This window comes from Desmodus rotundus, chromosome 3, assembly GCF_022682495.2.
Source record: "Desmodus rotundus isolate HL8 chromosome 3, HLdesRot8A.1, whole genome shotgun sequence".
NCBI lineage: Eukaryota > Metazoa > Chordata > Mammalia > Chiroptera > Phyllostomidae > Desmodus > Desmodus rotundus.
In genome coordinates this window covers 114,535,400-114,553,353 of record NC_071389.1, presented here as the reverse complement: position 1 = coordinate 114,553,353, position 17,954 = coordinate 114,535,400, and the positions used below count along the sequence as shown (strand labels likewise).

Here is a 17,954-nt window from a genome sequence, read left to right as displayed (position 1 = left end):
TCACTAAACAAAATGCCTACTAAAAAAAAATCAAAAGAAAGAAAAGGCTTCCTCCAGCCTTATTCAGTTAAATTTTCATTTTCAGTAACTCTGATACAATATTTTAAAAATGAAAGTTAACGCAGTCATGTCCTGTGACCTTAGTGGGGAATTAAACAATCTCAGGTCAAATAAGCTTGGCCACATACTAATTATGACCTTGGGCACACATATTATGAGCCTCAGGTTCCTCATCACTTTTTCATTCCATACGCATTGAACATGTATGAATGATGTCCTTGGCACTGTGCTTAGGTAGGCAGTAGGGATAGACAGAGAAACAGCACAATCCCCGCCTCTCAAGCTAACAGGCTAATGGGGGAACTAGACAAGTAACAACTTCCAGTTGGGAGAATTGTTGAGAAGATAGTTAAGTTCTGAAAACCTAAAGATGAGATTTCTGTGGACCAATGCTCTCCAAGAGAACTTTCTAAAATAACAAACGTTCTTCATCTGCCTGTCCAATATGGTAGTCACTAGCCACATGTGCCTATTGAGAACTTGCAAATAACTAGTATGACTGAAAAACTGAACTGCATTTCACTTCATTTAAATTTAAATAGCTACATGTGACTAACGGCTATGGCATTGGACAGCACAGCTGTGTAGCATCCAAAAGGAGATGTTGAGCAGGCAGATAACACTTGCAGAACCAAGAAAAGAATTCCAGACTGCGGCAGACATCAAGTGTAAAGGTATAATGTGAGAGTTATTGAGCATGAAGAGTGAAAAAGATTAAAGTAAATAACAGGGGTCTCTGGAACACTGTATATACTCAAAACAGATTGATAAAATTCCGTAATGTGCAAATTGTTCCTGTATGGGAGACCAGTTAAAAGCACTGTGGTACTTCCCACGATGAAATACTGTGGAGCACAGACAAGGACTATATTTATGGACATGGGAATATTTCCAGGATATATCAACCGAGAAAAGCAAGCTAATGAACTGAGAATATCATATGCTACTGTTTGTGCACAGAGGATGGGAAATTACATTTTTTTTTGCATAAAGAAACAAAATTAAATGTGGTTAACTGTATATAAGAGTAGGACAGAGCAAGGGAAACAAGGACACATGTGGAAGGAGGTTTTAATTATATATAGTCTTTAAACATTATAAAAACCATATAAAATTATTACTATTTAAAATTTGTACCAATATTCCCAATATATAAGACTACCAAAGGCAAAATCAGGATATGTTTAAGGTCATGGTTTTTTTAATCCTCACCCAAGTATATATTTGATTTTAGAGAGAAAGGAAGGGGTAGAGAGAGAGAACATCAATTAATTGCCAGAAATCTAGGCATGTGCCCTGACTCGGAATCAAACCCCCAACCTTTTTGGTGTATGGGATGCTGCTCTAACCAAATGAACCACCTGGCCAGGGCTTAAGGTCATATATATTTTTTAAAGATTTTATTTTATTTATTTTTAGAGAGATTGGAAGGGACAGAGAAAGAGAGGGAGAGAAACATTAATGTGAGAGAGAAACATCCATCAGTTGCCTCTCATAAGGATCCAGGGACCAAATCTGAAACCCAGGTATGTGCCCTGACCAAGAATCGAACCATAGACCTTTTGCTGTGCGGGACAATGCCCAGCCAAATGAGCCAACACTGGTCAGTGCTTAAGGTCATATTTTTATCTTACATTGATGTAGTTTGTCCTGAGCATGCCTTAGTACTCTAGAAATTCCACTTAGACCCCACTTCTAAAATCTTGATCTAATTCCTGGCCCTTGTCTGAGTGTCCCCCTCCTTTCCTCTCTGACCATTCTTCCTTCCTAACCTTCCTGACCCCCAGGCTACAGAAGAGAGGAAACTACTGCATTTTTACTCTCAGAATCCTTGAAAATCATGAGAGACAGAATCTGGGTAGGTAGTGCTTAACTAGATGTCAAAATAACCCTGAAGCTTGAGAACCACTACATTAAACCAAAATGTGTAATAAAAGGTGGAGCTACCTGGAGCACTCCCACTGCCACTCCTCACCAGGTTCACCCTCTGTGCACTTCCACTCCTGGACCACAGCCAGGCTAGAAGTCAATATGCAAAGAAGCGTGCTTGGGCCTGATGGACCAAAAGACTAAGCAGAGCCAGAACAAATCAGGGAGGCCCATTTCATATTTTAAAAACCTCCATTAATGTAATATCAAGACTATTTTTGGCCTGAGCTGTTCCTTCAAGTAGAAACAGAGAGATGGGTACAGAATAAGGAATGTAAGGTAGGACTGGGCTGAGAATTGAACATGGATGTTTAGTTACCCAGAAAAGCAATGCTATTTTTTCTTTCTTCTCAACACAGTGCCTGGAACACCCATATAAAACTGCTGTATATGGCCCTGGCTGGGTAACTCAGTTGGTTAGACAGTGTGGTCCAGATACACTAAGGTTGTAGGTTCAATCCCTAGTCAGGGTACATACAAGAATCAACCAATGAATGCATAAATAACTGGAACAACAAATCAATGTTTCTCTCCCTTCCTCTCCAATCAACAAAAAATTTTAAAAATACCCTTAAAATTGCTGTATGAGCACTTAACAACTATTTTGTGTAACTGCATGCCTTAAAAAGTCAACTGGGATGCATTGTTTTATTTTTTAATCTTTTTTAAAAAATATTTTCATTTATTTTTAGAGGGGGAGGGAGGGAGAAAGAGAAAGAAACATCTACGTGATGTGTGAGATACATTGATTGGTTGCCCCTTGCATATCCCCAACTGGGGACCTGGCCTGCAACCCAGGCATATGCCCTGACTGGGAATTGAACCAGTGATCTTTTGTTTCGGAGGTTGGTGCCCAATCCACTGAGCCACACCATCTCAGGCTGCACGGTTTTATTTTAAAAGAATGTGCATAAATATGATAATATTTGCCACTGTTCTATACCAAATGTTTACTATGTACCAGATCCCAGGCATTCTACCTGGACTAACTCAATTGGTTTCTAAACTCCAGAAATACTACTGTCCTCAGTCCTTCAGAAAAGTCATGCCATAGCACAACTTTAGTGGGTATATTACAAGGTCCAGTTGTTGAAATCACCCTGAGCCTTTTGTGACTCCCTCATCTGGATGGCTCAATCTGTGCTACTCATTTTAGTTTGTAATGTGCATCCTTGGTCAGTAGGTGGTGCCAGGAAACCATCTGTTGCGTAATTAGGGGTTGCCTAAAGTTCTGACAGCACCGAAGACAAATCCTGCATTCACTATGGCATCCTTAGGTTTTTGTGAATGAGAGGAGTTATGTGTTGGTTGGTAAAGAAGACTGTAACACTTTTAAAGAGCATACATTGACTATGATAACTAGGAGACCAAAGTCGGTAGAGGAAGCAAAATAATATGCAATTGGTCAAGAACACAAGTCTGAGGCGAGGGACAGAATCTGGTCAGTCCTTGGCAAGCCCCTAGGTTAGGGTCCACATGAGGAACTTTAAGAGGGCTACAGACTGGAAAGAAGCAGATATCAGACATATGGCCTGAGGACAGGGCAGGAGCCATTCTCTCCAGAGGGGGAGTTGGAGGCTGAGAAGAGCAGCTTGTAACCGCCCAGGATTTTCTCCATGAAGCAAGGTGTCCCTAGTGATTGGGAAAAAGCAGCTTTAAGGTTATGTGCTTCCTCAGTGTGAGATTATAGTTCTCCTATTTTGTGCACTTCTGCCACTCCAGAATCTCCCCTCTCTAGTTCCTTAGCTAGGCACCTATGGTCTTTTCCTGAGGTCTGTATGTTCTCTGCCCAGCACTATCTTCAGCCACAAACAATTTGTAGCTGTCCGAAAGGTAGCCAGAGAGCTCAATTCAAAACATTCATGGGAATTCCAGATTGTTGCCAGCATGAGTGGGGAGAATCATGTAATTCAAAAATTGAAGATGACTGTATAATTGACAATCTCTCAATCAACAGATGAGGAAAGAGGCATATGACAAATCACTAGCAAATCACTAGCAGAAAAAGGGCCAGAACCCAGGGATTTTGCCTCAGTTGACTCACTGCTTTATTTCTGCACCAATCATGCTATGTAAAGGAAGTGAATTGATGCCAGTTTGCTTCTTTTATGATCTACCAAGCTTATAATCAAAAAGAGCCTTTTGCAGGTCTGTTTTAGATTTTTAGATTAACACTTGCTGATAGCTTTCATGTCAATAATCATTGATATTATTCCTGGTCACTGAAAAGTGTATGAAACTGGTCATAAATAACCTATTTAGCCAGCCATGCACCTTAGCCAAAAATAATCGTGTGAAAAGCCATTAAGAATTAAACTTTGATTCCGGCTCTCATCCTGATTTTTAGGCTCTTCCTGCTGCTTTCCTGGGACTCATCACTATAACACTGATGAGGGCAGGAAAGCCTGGTAAAGACTTGTGAACACATACTTTTCTAAATTTATCCACATAGGGTAGCTTTAAATGTGAACACTTAATGGAAAGAGATATGGCTATTTCACTATTAGATATTTGTTTTGCTGCTGAATCAGTCAGCAATACAACAAAGATGATCCAGGAGAAGGGGGACCAGTGCAGGTGTCCAGAATGAGATAAAACTTACCCTTCTGTGACCCCCTCTATGCCTGTCTCTTAGCTCCGTTATCTGTCCAGAAAACTCTTGGTGACATGTGTATGATGAGGCTACAGTCTCTGGAATGCAGACTTCTCAGTCTCCAGGCTTCCGCTTGACCCTGTGATGAGAGTTTATGGTAATCCTTCCTTGAAGATTAGTTCACCCTTGCAAAGTGGTGACAGTAGGAACTATGTAAGAAGTGGGGCTTTGTGCCCTGGCTGCTGTGGCTCAGTGGATTGAGCTGGCCTGTGAATCAAGGGGTTGCTGGTTCGATTCCCAGCTAGAGCACCTGCCTAGGTTGCAGGCCAGGTCCCCATTTGGGGGTGTGCAAGAGGCAACCAATCTATGTTTCTCTCTCTCTTTCTTCCTTCTCTCCCCTCTCTCTAAAAATAAATTTTAAAAAAATTTTTTTAAAGAAATGGGGCTTTGAAAAGAAGAATGCCAACACTTCCATTTTTATATAAAGTATTTTTTATTTTTGTAGCATACAAAAGGTATAAATACGATTTACATAAAACCAATCACCTGCACATTCAAGCAGCAAGTACATGAAGCTGGAGTATAAATGAGCCAGAGCAAGCAGGAAGAAGCACTATTAGATCTGGACAGCCCATGAGGCTCCCCTTCTCCAGACGCTGTCAATTACTGCAACCAGACACAAGTGATCAGCTTTCTGTTTTCAAGGAGGGCAGCTCATCTGACAGTACATGAGGAAGGTGGTATCAGGGGTCTGAAGGGCTTTGGGCACTTCTATGAAGGAGGCACTTGATGGAAAGCATGCCTGAGATGGAAACCAATCATATCAAAACACATCACGTAGGACTTTCCAGTGGGGAGGAGCCAAGGGACTTTTCATTTCCCAGACCTCCTTCTTTCACATTGCTCTTTGATGTGGAGCATGGAACAGGAAGCAGAGGGAAAAAGTCCACAGAAGGGAAACGAAGTGGAGCAACGGCCATTGATTTCTTGCCCCATACTGGCAAACAGCTCAATGCACAAAGGCTTGGGTGTTGAGCAATGCTGAATGCAGCACTCACAAAATTCTCAAGATTCTCAAAATTCTCAAGGTACACTCTGAGACCAGTGAGCTGGCAGCAGAGTCACATTGTGTTGGGAGGTGCTAATAATCTGAACAACTTAGCAAAACTCATGATCTATGAGGAAGACAGGAGCTTCATCTGTACCAATGAACCAGGCTTTAGGGAGCTGATAATATTTATTTCAAGAAGAAAGGCCCAAAGGTCTGCCCAATAAGGTCTGCAGAGCTCAGGAGTTAGCTGGTCCTCACCAAACTTCTCCTGCCACCGCTTTTGATAACTACATTGAAAGTTTCGACACATACTGATCTCTTACTTCTTACATGGTCTACAGGTGTGTACAGGTGGTACAGGTGTCCCTCTGTACCATCACTCCATATTGATACAGCTGGGAGAGGCACTCCTGGGTTGAAAATGAAGGCAACTGTCAAATTATGCTGAGTCTTAAATAGACTAAGTCACCTCTGGAGTTTTCAGTCTGAACTGAAATTAAGACAATTATATAAAACTCTCACATCACTGACCTCAAATGTGACCATAGGCTCTTTGGCTGAGTGCCAGCCAGTCTGCTCTGAGGGAAGGGGGGGACTGTGACATCAGTACCTTCCAAGCACCATGGGGACAACAAGCTACCTCTAAGAAACAACTACTACACTCCCTGTCATAAAGACAATACAATTCTAGATTTGTTTCCTAGTGAGAGCAAGTTCTTTTCTTGGGGAAGGTAAAGTAGCTGGCATTGCCTTCTCCCATGGGTGTGTTGGGTAGGTTAGGGGAATTAAGTCACCTGTGTGGACTCAAAATGATCACGGACTTTGGAGTTTTCCAGTTCTGATGATAAACGATACTCCAGAAACTATCGTCACCAAAACAAGGTAATGCCTTGCTAACAGTGAATGCAGCTGAGTACCTCTCTGGATCCAATCTGTAGGACTTCTCCATTTCCCATTCATACCAATGCATGACTAGGAGCCCATTTTGGAAATGCCCGAGTCCAGAGAGTATAAAGATATACCTGAAGCAGAGGTTGGCAAACTATGGCCCACAGGCCAAATCTGGCTGCTGCCTGGTTTGGTAAATAAAGTTTCAGTGGAAGAAGGCCACCCTCACCCATGTATGAACAGCTATGGCTACTTCTGCACTACAATGACAGAGCTGAGGAGTTTGAGGGAGAATATCTGGCCCTTTAGGAGAAAAAGTTTGCAGACCTAGAGACTAAAGTCAATTTAGGGAACTGTCCCTCTCTGAAAAGGTCTTCAAAAAAGAGACCCAAGTATTTAATTATTAGAACCTGATTCTAGCTACAAGTTTCCCAGGAAATCTGACTCTTGAGGTACAGAATCTATAAGAGGCAATAACCTCAAGAATCATCATTGTGCTCTGGACAAGAACCTTCCTCTGCTTTTAATAATTTCTCACCTATGTTAAACTGTAGTCCTTGACCAGGTCTGTGAAAGCCAGAGAAGTGGGGTGTGTGTGTGTATACATATGTGTGTGTACATGTGTATACATACGCATACACATATACATATACATACATTCAGGGATTATTCCAAAAGGTGCAGATTGTCTCTCTTCATGTCCTGTGCCAAGAGCAAGGTAGGCAACTACCAGCTCCTGAAAGCTCTGTAGTGAGAAAGTCCAGCTCTGTGTGTGCTTTCTGTCTCACTCACACGCTAGCTTGCTGTCAAAGCTAGAAAGCCCAATGGCGAAGGCCTGAAGTGCACACAGTGGGTAGTTGTAATCCAGGGTGAATACGTCGTCTGCCACACGTCCAAACTGCATGACTATATAGTCAGCTGGAAACACAGAGAAAATATGGTATTAGAAGATAATGTGGTTGTACTGGGAAAATGCCTGTTAATACAGAAAAAAAAAATCCTCCAAATAGGTTAGGTAATCAGCAGGTCTCAACTACAGAGATGAGAGACTACTCCTGACCAGCATGAAAGGGAGAGAGGAGAGATGATTCAAGAGTAGCTTGCTGGGGACAGCACAAGTTTCACGAGCTAGAGTTGCCAAGGAACCTGTATTGAGTGAGGGTCACTTGCATTTGCTTCCCAAACAGCCTCACACTCTTCAGTCTCCCTCAAAACAGTGGTTCAGAAGTTTTACTGTAAAACTGTTGTTTTGTCTTTCCAAAGAAATCATTTCTTTCTGAGATAATTCTCTCCTGAATATAGCTTCCTGTCAGTGATAGGAAATGTTCATTGCCCTACTGTGTAAGAACATCCTTCCTCCTGTGCCCATCCAGCCCTTCCTGTGGCTTACGGTCGTTTTCGTGGACTATCTGAAAGTTCTTCACAGAAGCCTGAGTGACCCGGCCATGGAAGTTCAGGACATAGGACTGAGTGTCGTCATTCCAGACTGGGGCCTTGTTGTGCAGCTCAATCAAGTTCTCCATGGTTTTGTTTTGCCACTTTGAAAGCAAGCTCTCATGGTCCTGTTTGAAAGGAAAATCACTACTTTGTAAGAGAACCATAAGAAACCATTCGTTCTCAACTCTGTGACGGAGACAGTAGAGTAGGGGAATATTTTCTCCATTTCAGAAAGGGTAAAACAGAAACAAAGTCATCAATTAAGCTGGGTTTTTTGATTCTTACAGATTGTCTAGCATTTGTCTTTCCAGACTGGTTGCAAATCAAACAGTCTAGCAGCTAGTCTGTAACTGTACTTATCCTGAGGTTCTGGAGTGATGGATCTCCTAAATTAGAAGACTATGAGCAATACTCCAGATTGGGGTTTTGGGTTGATCTCTTCTGTTCTGTATTCTTGTCTTTTAGAGTCCTTTACTGATTCAATATGTTCTTACATTTCGTGGCCAAAATGGGATCCGTTCATGATTCATATTCATCCCTGGAATGATCACAGACATTTTCCTAGGACCTTTAAATCCAAGTACATTTGTTTCCTGGAAGACAGGTAAAGAAGACAGAACTTGGAAACAGAAAGGAAAACAAGACCACTTTCCTTTTTTCTTTTCTATTAGAGAGAGCAAGGGGGAGACAGAGAAACATTGATTTGTTCCACTTATGCATTCATTGATTCTTGTATGTGCCCTGACCAGGGATCAAACCCTCAACCTTGACATGTCAGGACAATGCTGTAACCAACTGAGATACCTGGCCAGGGCCAAGACCATACTGACACAAGACTTACCTGGGCATGTAAAATGTTGACAAGGTCAAGAGCACTAAAAGCTACTATATTATTACTATAGTTGAAGAGAGACAGAGAATCAAGACCAGGAAAGTAATTATCCGTATTCCTCTTTTTAAACCTAATTTGAACACCTGAATTTAAATAGAGTCTACTGGCTTGAAAATTGACTTAGTCCTTAATCTTAAATGAACTTTGAGACAACTGTGAGCAAACTGTCCAGTTTTTGTCATCAGTAAGTATTTATTCCCAGGTGGCTCAGTTGGTGGGTACATCATCCCATACACCAAAAGGCTGCAGGTTCGATCCCTGGTCAGGGCATATACTAGGTTTTAGGACTGATCCCCAGCCAGAGTGTGTGTGGGAGACAACTGACTAATGTTTCTCTCCTTGCCCCCTGCCCCGCTTTCTGTCTAAAATTAGTAAAGATACCCTCGGGCGAGGATTAAAAAATTATAAATAAATAAATCTTTATTTCCCAAAGAGGGTATGGCATTGTATGATCTACAGTAAAAACTGCAGTGCAATTAAATGGGGCCTGTGTCAGGAGGTAAAAAACTCAAATGCCTGTCAAGCCAGGCAGATTATATATGAATAAAATAAGTACATTAAATATGAAGGAAGACCCCCCAAAAACCATAATTATCTTGTTGAGGGCAGGCTCCTTATAGTTCAGGCTTCCCCCTTTCCCCACGAGGTCAGTGTTCTAGGAACACATCTGTATCAGTGTACCAGGTGGTGGTGGTGTGCGAGGCTACATTTGGCTTCAGTGAATTTTTTTTTGAAGACTCTAGTGTTTGCCCATTTCATGATGGGTGATTTATGAGTGTACCAACCCATACTGTACTGAGTGTTCAGCAGTTTTTGACCCAAAAGTGCATGACCCTCATGCCCTACCCTCCCTATTCACCCACTCTTGTCCCAAGTGACTTTTTTTTGTTTCCCTGGGTGAAATAAGTCCTCAAAAGGAAACATTTTGCTTATGTGGAAGGCATGAAACAAAAAACAGCAGAAGCATTAAAAGGCATCAAAATTAATGAGTTCAAAAACTGTTTTGAGCAGTAGAATAATGGTCTCAATAAGTGTATTGCATAAAATGGAGAGTACTTTGAAGGGGACTAAAGTTTAAACATGTAAGAATACACAATTTTTTATAAATAAATGGGTTTTTTTGGGTCCTCCCTTGTATTGGATATGTGTGTGTGTGTGTATTCATATATATATCCACATGCACACAAACGACAATCATGCATAGTTAAAATGTTGAGACTTTGGGATCAAGCAACAGCTGAGTTGGGTTAATTCTTTCCTGCTTTCTTTTTTTTACTTAACAACTCTGAGAGGAAGCAGCAGGTGCCATGGGGATATATACAGAAGAATGTCAACCACATCTAGTGGTCAGGAAAGACTCCTCTGATGACGTCAGTTGATATGGCAAAGGGCAAGGAGGGAAAATTGGGAAGGTTCTCAAGAGAGGGAAGATCGTAAGGTGGAGCAAAGGATAACAGGAGGGAGCTGTTGTGGCCAGAATGATAGGAACAGGACAGGGAGAGTGCTGCTAGAACAGTCTGCAAGGAACGGATTTTATTCTGTACATAATGGGTAGTCATAAAAGATTTGAAGCAGGAGAACAAGATCAACTGTTTTAGGAAGATTTGTCTGGCAGCAGTACAGAATAAATAGAAAAAGACAAGCAAAGAGATCAGTTTGTAATTTATTGTAGCCTCTGGCCAGTGGGTTTAGAGGTAATAAAGGTCTGTGTTAATCCAATGGCATTAGGAAAAGAGAAGAGCAGATAAGGCAAGACATATTAAAACAGTAAAATATAAATGAACTTGGCAATGCATAAATAATTAAAACTTGAACATACAGAGAAAATGATTCCAGCAACAGAAAAGGGAGATCACAGAAATAGAAACAAGCCCGGGAGGGAAGATAGTAAGTTCAGTGCAGGATGTCAGCAGGGCATTCGGAAATGAAGGAAGAGGTACTTCCAAGGACAGCACTTACGTAACAGATGGCTGCCAGCTCCTGCCGGGTATAGGCCTTTTCTACCAGACCTTGAGCCTTGGTGGGGCTGACACCATGGTCATAAACTGTAAACTTGGTCCCCATGAGGTTGGATCTAGAATAAAAAAAAAAGTCACAATGATGATCTATATTTTTTCTCTTACATAAACACAGTCTAGGAGAGGTACATAACAGAATGGAAGCCTATCTGCCTGTTTTCCAAATGTCTAACTGTTCCTCATCACTTTTGCAAAGATCTCTCATTAAAACAAAGAAAGGACTTAGATTTCAACTTCTTTGTCTTTAGATTACAATGTTAATATTAATAGATTGTAATTTACAAATGCTCATTATAAAAAAGATATGGGTTGCCCTGAAACTACACTGTCAACCTAAAAATAAAAGGCCAAAGTGAGAGGCAACAAGCATTTATTTGAGACCAAAAAAAGAATAGCTATTCGGAAAGCACTGATCCAGGCAGAAGCCCAAATAGTATTCCGATTAGGAGACAAAAGCAAGAGTTATTTATGAGAAAGGAAAAGGGAACTATTACATCAATGCAAGTAAGGCACTGCTATTGGTGCAGATAAGCTAACATGGTGACACCATTCTAAATAATCTAAATATTCTAAATAATGGTTTTAATTTTTAGTCCTATAGTCATCAGTCTGGTAGTCATAATATCTGCTTTCTTGTTATCTTTGCACAATACATTTTTCAGTTCAGTCTAAAGGTTATTTTGTCCAGTTTTAACATTCCAAAGGTTTGAGGCATAAGACATGCAAGTCAGTTGTTCTGGGATGGCAGCTCCAACTCCTCCTTTTTTTATCCTTACCCAAACACATTTTTTTTCATTGCTTTTACAGGAAAAGGAGAGAGAGAGAAAGATAATGATGTGAGAGAAAACATCGATTGGTTGCCTTCTCGTATGCGCCCTGAGCAGGGATTGAACCCACAACCTGCCCTGATCGGAAATCGAACCACGACTTTTTAGTCTATGGGACAACAACTGAGCCCCACTGGCCAGGACCCTGACTTCATTTTTAAAGTGACTCCATTTGTATTACTTTTTTACAACAGGAATAAAAGTATAAGAAAGAATAGGACAGTGATACAAGGATGCTCTCACCTGAGTTTGCCAATATAACTTTCTCCTTCACGAGATAAATCTGTTGGATCGGTGGAGATAAGGTAATTGGATGTTTTGCTCTTTTTTCGCTTTCTACCTGCAAGAAGAAATATCTGGGGGAAAAAAGTCAAAAATGAAGTCAAGAGAATCACTATGGTTTATTCTGTCTAATCATTTAGTAAATGTTTAGCAATGCCTACCCAGTACCAAGCAGTCAAATCTTTGGTTTTTTGTTTATTATTATTAAACAGGCTTATGTCACTTTAATTTTTCTTACATAGACTATGTGGTGGCCACAGCTGGCCCCTGGGTCCCGTACATGGAGACTCTGGTCTGGGTCTTTAAAAGATGGTCAGTGAACTCCTGCTGGGGACACTTGGTGAACACGGTCTCCTTCCAGAGGTTGGGGGTGAGACAGCAGTAGGTCTTGGAGCCGGCATCAAAGCTGGCCTTGGCAAAGTTGCCTGGGGTGGCGGTGTAGCCCCTGCTCCAGGTGTAGCAGTCCTCTGTGCTGTCCATCAGCAGCTGTCCATCAGTAGCAGCTTTTGGGGCCCAGGAGCTGGGACAATGCCAGTGCCCCTGGTAGTGGGGATGAGGCCACCGACACAGAGCAACACTGGTCAGGCACCTTGCAAGGGACAGTGTGGGGCTTGCCAACCTTGTTTCCCCAGTAGCCTCGCCACACAAGGACTATGGAGAACTCTGCCAGCATGAAGGCCCCGTGAATGGCAGTGACTACTTCCTTCTAACATGTACTGCCCAGATTGACATGTCTGTTCTAATTTGTTCTAATTCCCAATGGCAACAAATGTCTTGAACCTGGTCTGTATTTACACAGACGTAATCTTGAAAACCTTACTCTTGAGGGATGGCCCAGGAAAAACCAACAATCTCAGATTCCTTGATGGGCAGGCAGAAGAGATAGATCCCCTTCAGGGACCTGATCATGTCTTTGACCAGAGGACCAAGCTTAGTGAGGGGCACCCAGTCCTTGTCCTCGGCCTTGCCTCACAAACTCCATGGTCTTGATCCCCAGCTTAGACAGAAGCCACCAAGGCCCCCCATTGTAGGGCCCCCAGGATCTCACCCTGTCTCAGCACCAGTGTCATCACCATCTGGTGTTTTCTCGGAGAAGACCAATCTGTGTGGGTCTTTATCCCTTTTCATAACCCTTATAATGCTTCTAAGAATTCACGAGCAGTGTTTCCTGACTGTGCAACTTTTCTAAATTTGCTAGCTTGGTTCTCTACCTAACTATTTACAACTGTATCCCTAAAACCTCTAGTGACATTTTTAAAAAGCTTCATCCAATTCCATGAAATTCTTCCAACTTTAGGAGAGACAGGGTTGTAAATACCTACCCTTCCCATTCTTTACTACAACTACATTCCTAATATTCCTTTTGGTATTTTGCTGGGGGGGGGGGGGGACACTGTATTTTTTAAACTTTTGTGACTTCAGTGATATGAATAGTCTCATATTTATGCTTCCTTGTTAAACCCTACTGGACTTGGACCATAATGGGAAGCGGAAGAATGCTAGTATACGCTAAGGGGAGACTTTGGAATCAAAAACAAAAACATCTGGGTTTGAACCTGGTTCTGCCATTTGCTGGTGTGACCTGGGACAGGATATCACTTCCTAAACCTAGTTACCTTGTCCATAAAACAGAGATATAAATCTCATCCTACCAAGTTGTCATTAGGATTATAGGTGATAATGAAGCATTTAGCACATGCCTGGTACATCTTAAACACTCAATAAATAGTGGTCATAATAACAATGATATCTACTATCATAATCTAATTTCTACGATCCTTAAATCATCCACTTAGACCTGGTATTAATACAAAATACACTGTTCATTAGCAAATATTAAACTGTCTCAAACTTAGGTACAAAAGTAAATTAGAATTTCTAGGGTAGAAACAAGACTTTTCATATTCTTCTATATTTCCAATTTCTCCTGTTCCCTAAAACTTGTTCTTTCTTCGACAATGTTGCTTTCTACCATAATGAAAGTAAAACCAAAGAGCACACAGTAACAGCTCCTCCCAAAAAAGGAACAGAGGTAAAATAATTACATTCAAATATTCTCTTCCAGTTTCTTACATTCAGAATAAAACTCTTTTTCTTTGGTGTGGAGTGAGATTTTTGCCTATTGGATTATGAATTCTTTGAAAATAGTGAGAACACAGCAGCTGGCAATTAATAAATACAATCTATTACTTCCAGCTGCCTTGGTGTAATACCAGTGTTATTCCCCTATCACAAGACCCATCAACAATCTATTCCCACATTCTTCCCCTCTCTCTCAAGATTTGTCTTAAAAATCAATTCTCAGGTTCTTACTAGGTAGGTCAGCTGGTTAGAGCATTGTCCTGATAGGCTAAGATTGTAGGTTTGGTCCTTGGTCAGGACACATACAAGAATCAATCAATTAACACATAAAAAAGTAGAACAACAAATCGACGTATCTCTCTCTCTCAAATCAATAAATACAAATTTAAAATAAAAAGAATCAATTCTCATACCTTCCGATTTTCATCCTTTTCCAAGTGCATATAGTAAGTGGGGAAGAGACCCCGATCCATTCCTTTTTTATCCCTGGTTATCCGACACTTGACTGTGATACCTCGAGGGGCAGGACTATAAGCAAAGTCCTCTAAATTCTCTACTTCCCCCAGCTGGTTATCATTTTGTTGGGCAGAAGTACCGGAAGCTCCTGTATCCTGAAAGAATAGCCATATATGAGCAAGAGGCAGGGTCAGAAACACCTCATATTCTCTTTGAGAAACACTTCATGGATAAAATAACATTGATTTATCCCTATGTCTTCAGTCTTCTGAAAAAATAGTGGAAAAGTCTGAGAAGTTAAGTAAGTATATGGATATTGGGAGTAATGAAGGAGCACAAAAATAGGATATAGCTTCACGATAGCTGGCTTGAGACACAAGAAATTTAGAGAGGCTATGAACTTTAAATTTGAGCTTAAATCTTTTGAAGCAACACTCACTCCACAATGGTATTTAAATATTGAAGACGTATTTGGGAAACAGTTAAATTAGTTCCAAAGGAAGAAATTTCAGAACTACATACTGTGGTTGATTTCTGGCTGGGTGCAGAATTGGGTCTTTCTGCCTCTGAACGTGGTGAATGAGATCTGAATTTTTTTCCTTCTTCTTCCCCATCAGTCTCCTCATCAAAGTTCAAACTACCTGAGATACCTGGCAGAAAAGGAAGAACTGTCAACAAAACTGGTTTAAAAAAGAAATCTTTGAACCAAAGAGAATTTTAATTTTCTTGCTCAAAACATTCCAAGCTATTCTGACTGAAAATACAGCTACTTTATCCAAGTTTTGACAATTCTTTCTTCATATGCTCACTCAGATGCACCCCTTGTCTTTTCTTCCCACTGTTGCCACCCTAATTTAGCTCTTTAAGACATTTTGTGTGGGGGAAAAATATTTGCAAATCATGTATCTGATAAAGGATTAATATCTAGAATAAGCAAAGAACTACAACTCAATAACAACAAACAACCCAATTCAAAAATGGGCAAAGGACTTGAATAAACATTTCTCCAAAGAAGAATTACAAATAGCCAATAAGCACCTGAAAAGATGAACATCACTAATCATTACAGAAACGCAAATCAAAATCACAGTAGTGCACTACAAAATCAAAGTAGTATCAATGAGATACTACTTCACAAGCATAGGGATGGCTGTTATCAAAAACAAACAAAAAAACAAAAACAGGCACTGGCCAGGTAGCTCAGATGGTTAGAGCCACGGCTGTAAGTTCAATCCCCAGTCAGGGCACATCCAAGAATCAACCAGTGAATTTTATAAGTAAGTGGAAGAACAAATCAATGTCTGTCTGTCTCTCTTAAAAAAAAAAACAATCAAAAATACATAAAATTTTTTTAAAAAACTAAGTGTTGGTGAGGATATGGAGAAACTGGAACCTCATGTACTGCTGGTGACAATGTAAAATTGTGCAGCTACTGTGGAAAACATGGTAAATCATAAAGAACCACATAGTGTATTCTATTATATGAAATGTCATGAATAGGCAAATCCAGAGATAGAAGTAGATTGGTAGTTGCCTGGGGTTGTAGGGGTTGCAGAGAAATAAATAGTGACTGCTAATAGGTACAAGGTTTCTTTTGGGAGATACAAATATGTTCTAAAATTGATTGTAATGATGGTTGCAGACCTCTGTGAATATCCTAAAAACCAATGAATTTGTTCACTTTAAATGGGTGAATTGTGTGGTATGTGAATTATGTCTAAATAAAGCTATTATAAAAAAATTATTTGCCTTGGCCGGGTGGCTCAGTTGCTTGGAGCATCGTCCAGTGTACCAAAATATTGCAGGTTCAATTCCCAGTCGGGAACATACCTAGGTTGAGGATTCAATCCCCAGTTAGGGTGCAAATAGGAGGCAACTGATCCATGTTTCTCTCTCACATCAATGTTTCTCTTGCTACTCCCGCTTCCTCTCTCTCTAAAATAAATAAATAGGAAGCAGCCCTTGACCATCAGCAGATGACTGCATAAAACAACTATGGGACATTTATATAATGGAATACTACTCAGCTGTAAAAAATAAAGTTTTACCCTTTACAACAGTATTGATGAACCTTGAGAACATTATGCTAAATGTAATAAGCCAGGCAGAGAAAGACAAATACTATATGATTTCACTCATATGTGAAATCTAGTGAACAAACAGAACTAACAAGGAAAATAGAGATAGACTCATAGATAGCAAGCAGGATGACAGCTAAGGGAGAGGAGGATAGGTGGTGGAGGGAATGAGCAAAAAGGAAGAAGAATTCATGGACATGGACAACAGTGTGGTAATTGCAGCAGGGAGGAAGGTATAAGGGGGTTAATGGAAATTAAAAATACAACAAAAAGACTTCTGGCCAAGATGGAGGCATAGGTAGATACACTTTCCCTCCTTGCACAATCAAAAGAAGGACAACAACAAATCTAAAAACAAAAAATAACCAGAACTGACAGAAAATCAAACTGTATGGAAATCCAATAATCAAGGAGTTAAAAAAAAAACATTCATCCAGACCAGGAGGAGGGGCAGAGACAGGCAGCTGGGCAGAGTGGGCAGTCCCACTTGCATGCAGATAAACTAGGAGGAACAACTGCGGAGAGAGACAGACCACGCAACCCAGGGTTCCAGTGCAGGGAAATAAAGCCTCAAAACCTCTGGCTGAAAAAATCTGTGGGAGCTGAGACAGCAGGAGAAACTCCCAGCCTCACAGGAGAGTTCGTTGGAGAGACACACAAGGTCCTAGAACGTACACCAACCCACCCACCCGGGAATCAGCTCCAGAAGGGCCCAATTTGATTGTGGGTAGTGGGGGAAGTGACTGAAAGCCAGCATGAGAGCTGAGCAAGCAGCACTGTTCCCTCTCTGACCCCTCCCCTACATAGAGCACCACACAGAGCAACGTAGGTTGTCCCACCCTGGTGAACACCAAAGGCTCCATCCACCCTTTACTATTTAACAGGTATGCCGAGACAAAGAAATATGGCCCAAATGAAGGAACAGATCAAAGCTCCAAAAATACAACTAAGTGATGAAGAGATAGCCAACTTATCAGATGCAGAGTTCAAAACACTGGTAATCAGGATGCTCACAGAAATGGTTGAGTATGGTTGCAAAATAAGAGGAAAAAGTGAAGGCTATGAAAAGTGAAATAAAGGAAATGTACAGGGAACCAACAGTGATGGGAAGGAAACCGGGACTCAAATCAATGATTTAGACCAGAAGGAAGAAAGAAACATTCAACCAGAACAGAATGAAGAAACAAGAATTCAAAAAAATGAGGAAAGGCTTAAGAACCTCCCGAAAACTTTTAAATGTTCCAACACCGGAATCATGGAGGTACCAGAAGGAGAACAGAAAGAACGAGAAATTGAAACTTATTTGAAAACATAATGCAGGAGAACTTCCCTAATCTGGCAAAGGAAAAAGACTTCCAGGA

General features: G+C 40.9%; 1 protein-coding gene across 2 annotated transcripts in view; it reads right to left on the bottom strand.

Annotated features, from left to right (window-relative positions):
• Window positions 1–5,975: 5,975 nt before the first annotated feature.
• TULP3 (TUB like protein 3) overlaps window positions 5,976–17,954 on the bottom strand; it is a 74,551-nt gene continuing 62,572 nt past the window's right edge. For both annotated transcript variants that reach the window (XM_024568454.4, XM_053920911.2), the window contains 7 exons: window positions 15,038–15,165; window positions 14,473–14,670; window positions 11,939–12,051; window positions 10,810–10,924; window positions 8,453–8,551; window positions 7,912–8,083; window positions 5,976–7,439 (listed from right to left, as the gene is read on the bottom strand). In XM_024568454.4, coding sequence (XP_024424222.2) covers window positions 7,306–7,439; window positions 7,912–8,083; window positions 8,453–8,551; window positions 10,810–10,924; window positions 11,939–12,051; window positions 14,473–14,670; window positions 15,038–15,165 — 959 coding nt within the window. In that variant the 3' untranslated portion in view covers window positions 5,976–7,305. The remainder of the gene's footprint in view (window positions 7,440–7,911; window positions 8,084–8,452; window positions 8,552–10,809; window positions 10,925–11,938; window positions 12,052–14,472; window positions 14,671–15,037; window positions 15,166–17,954) is intronic.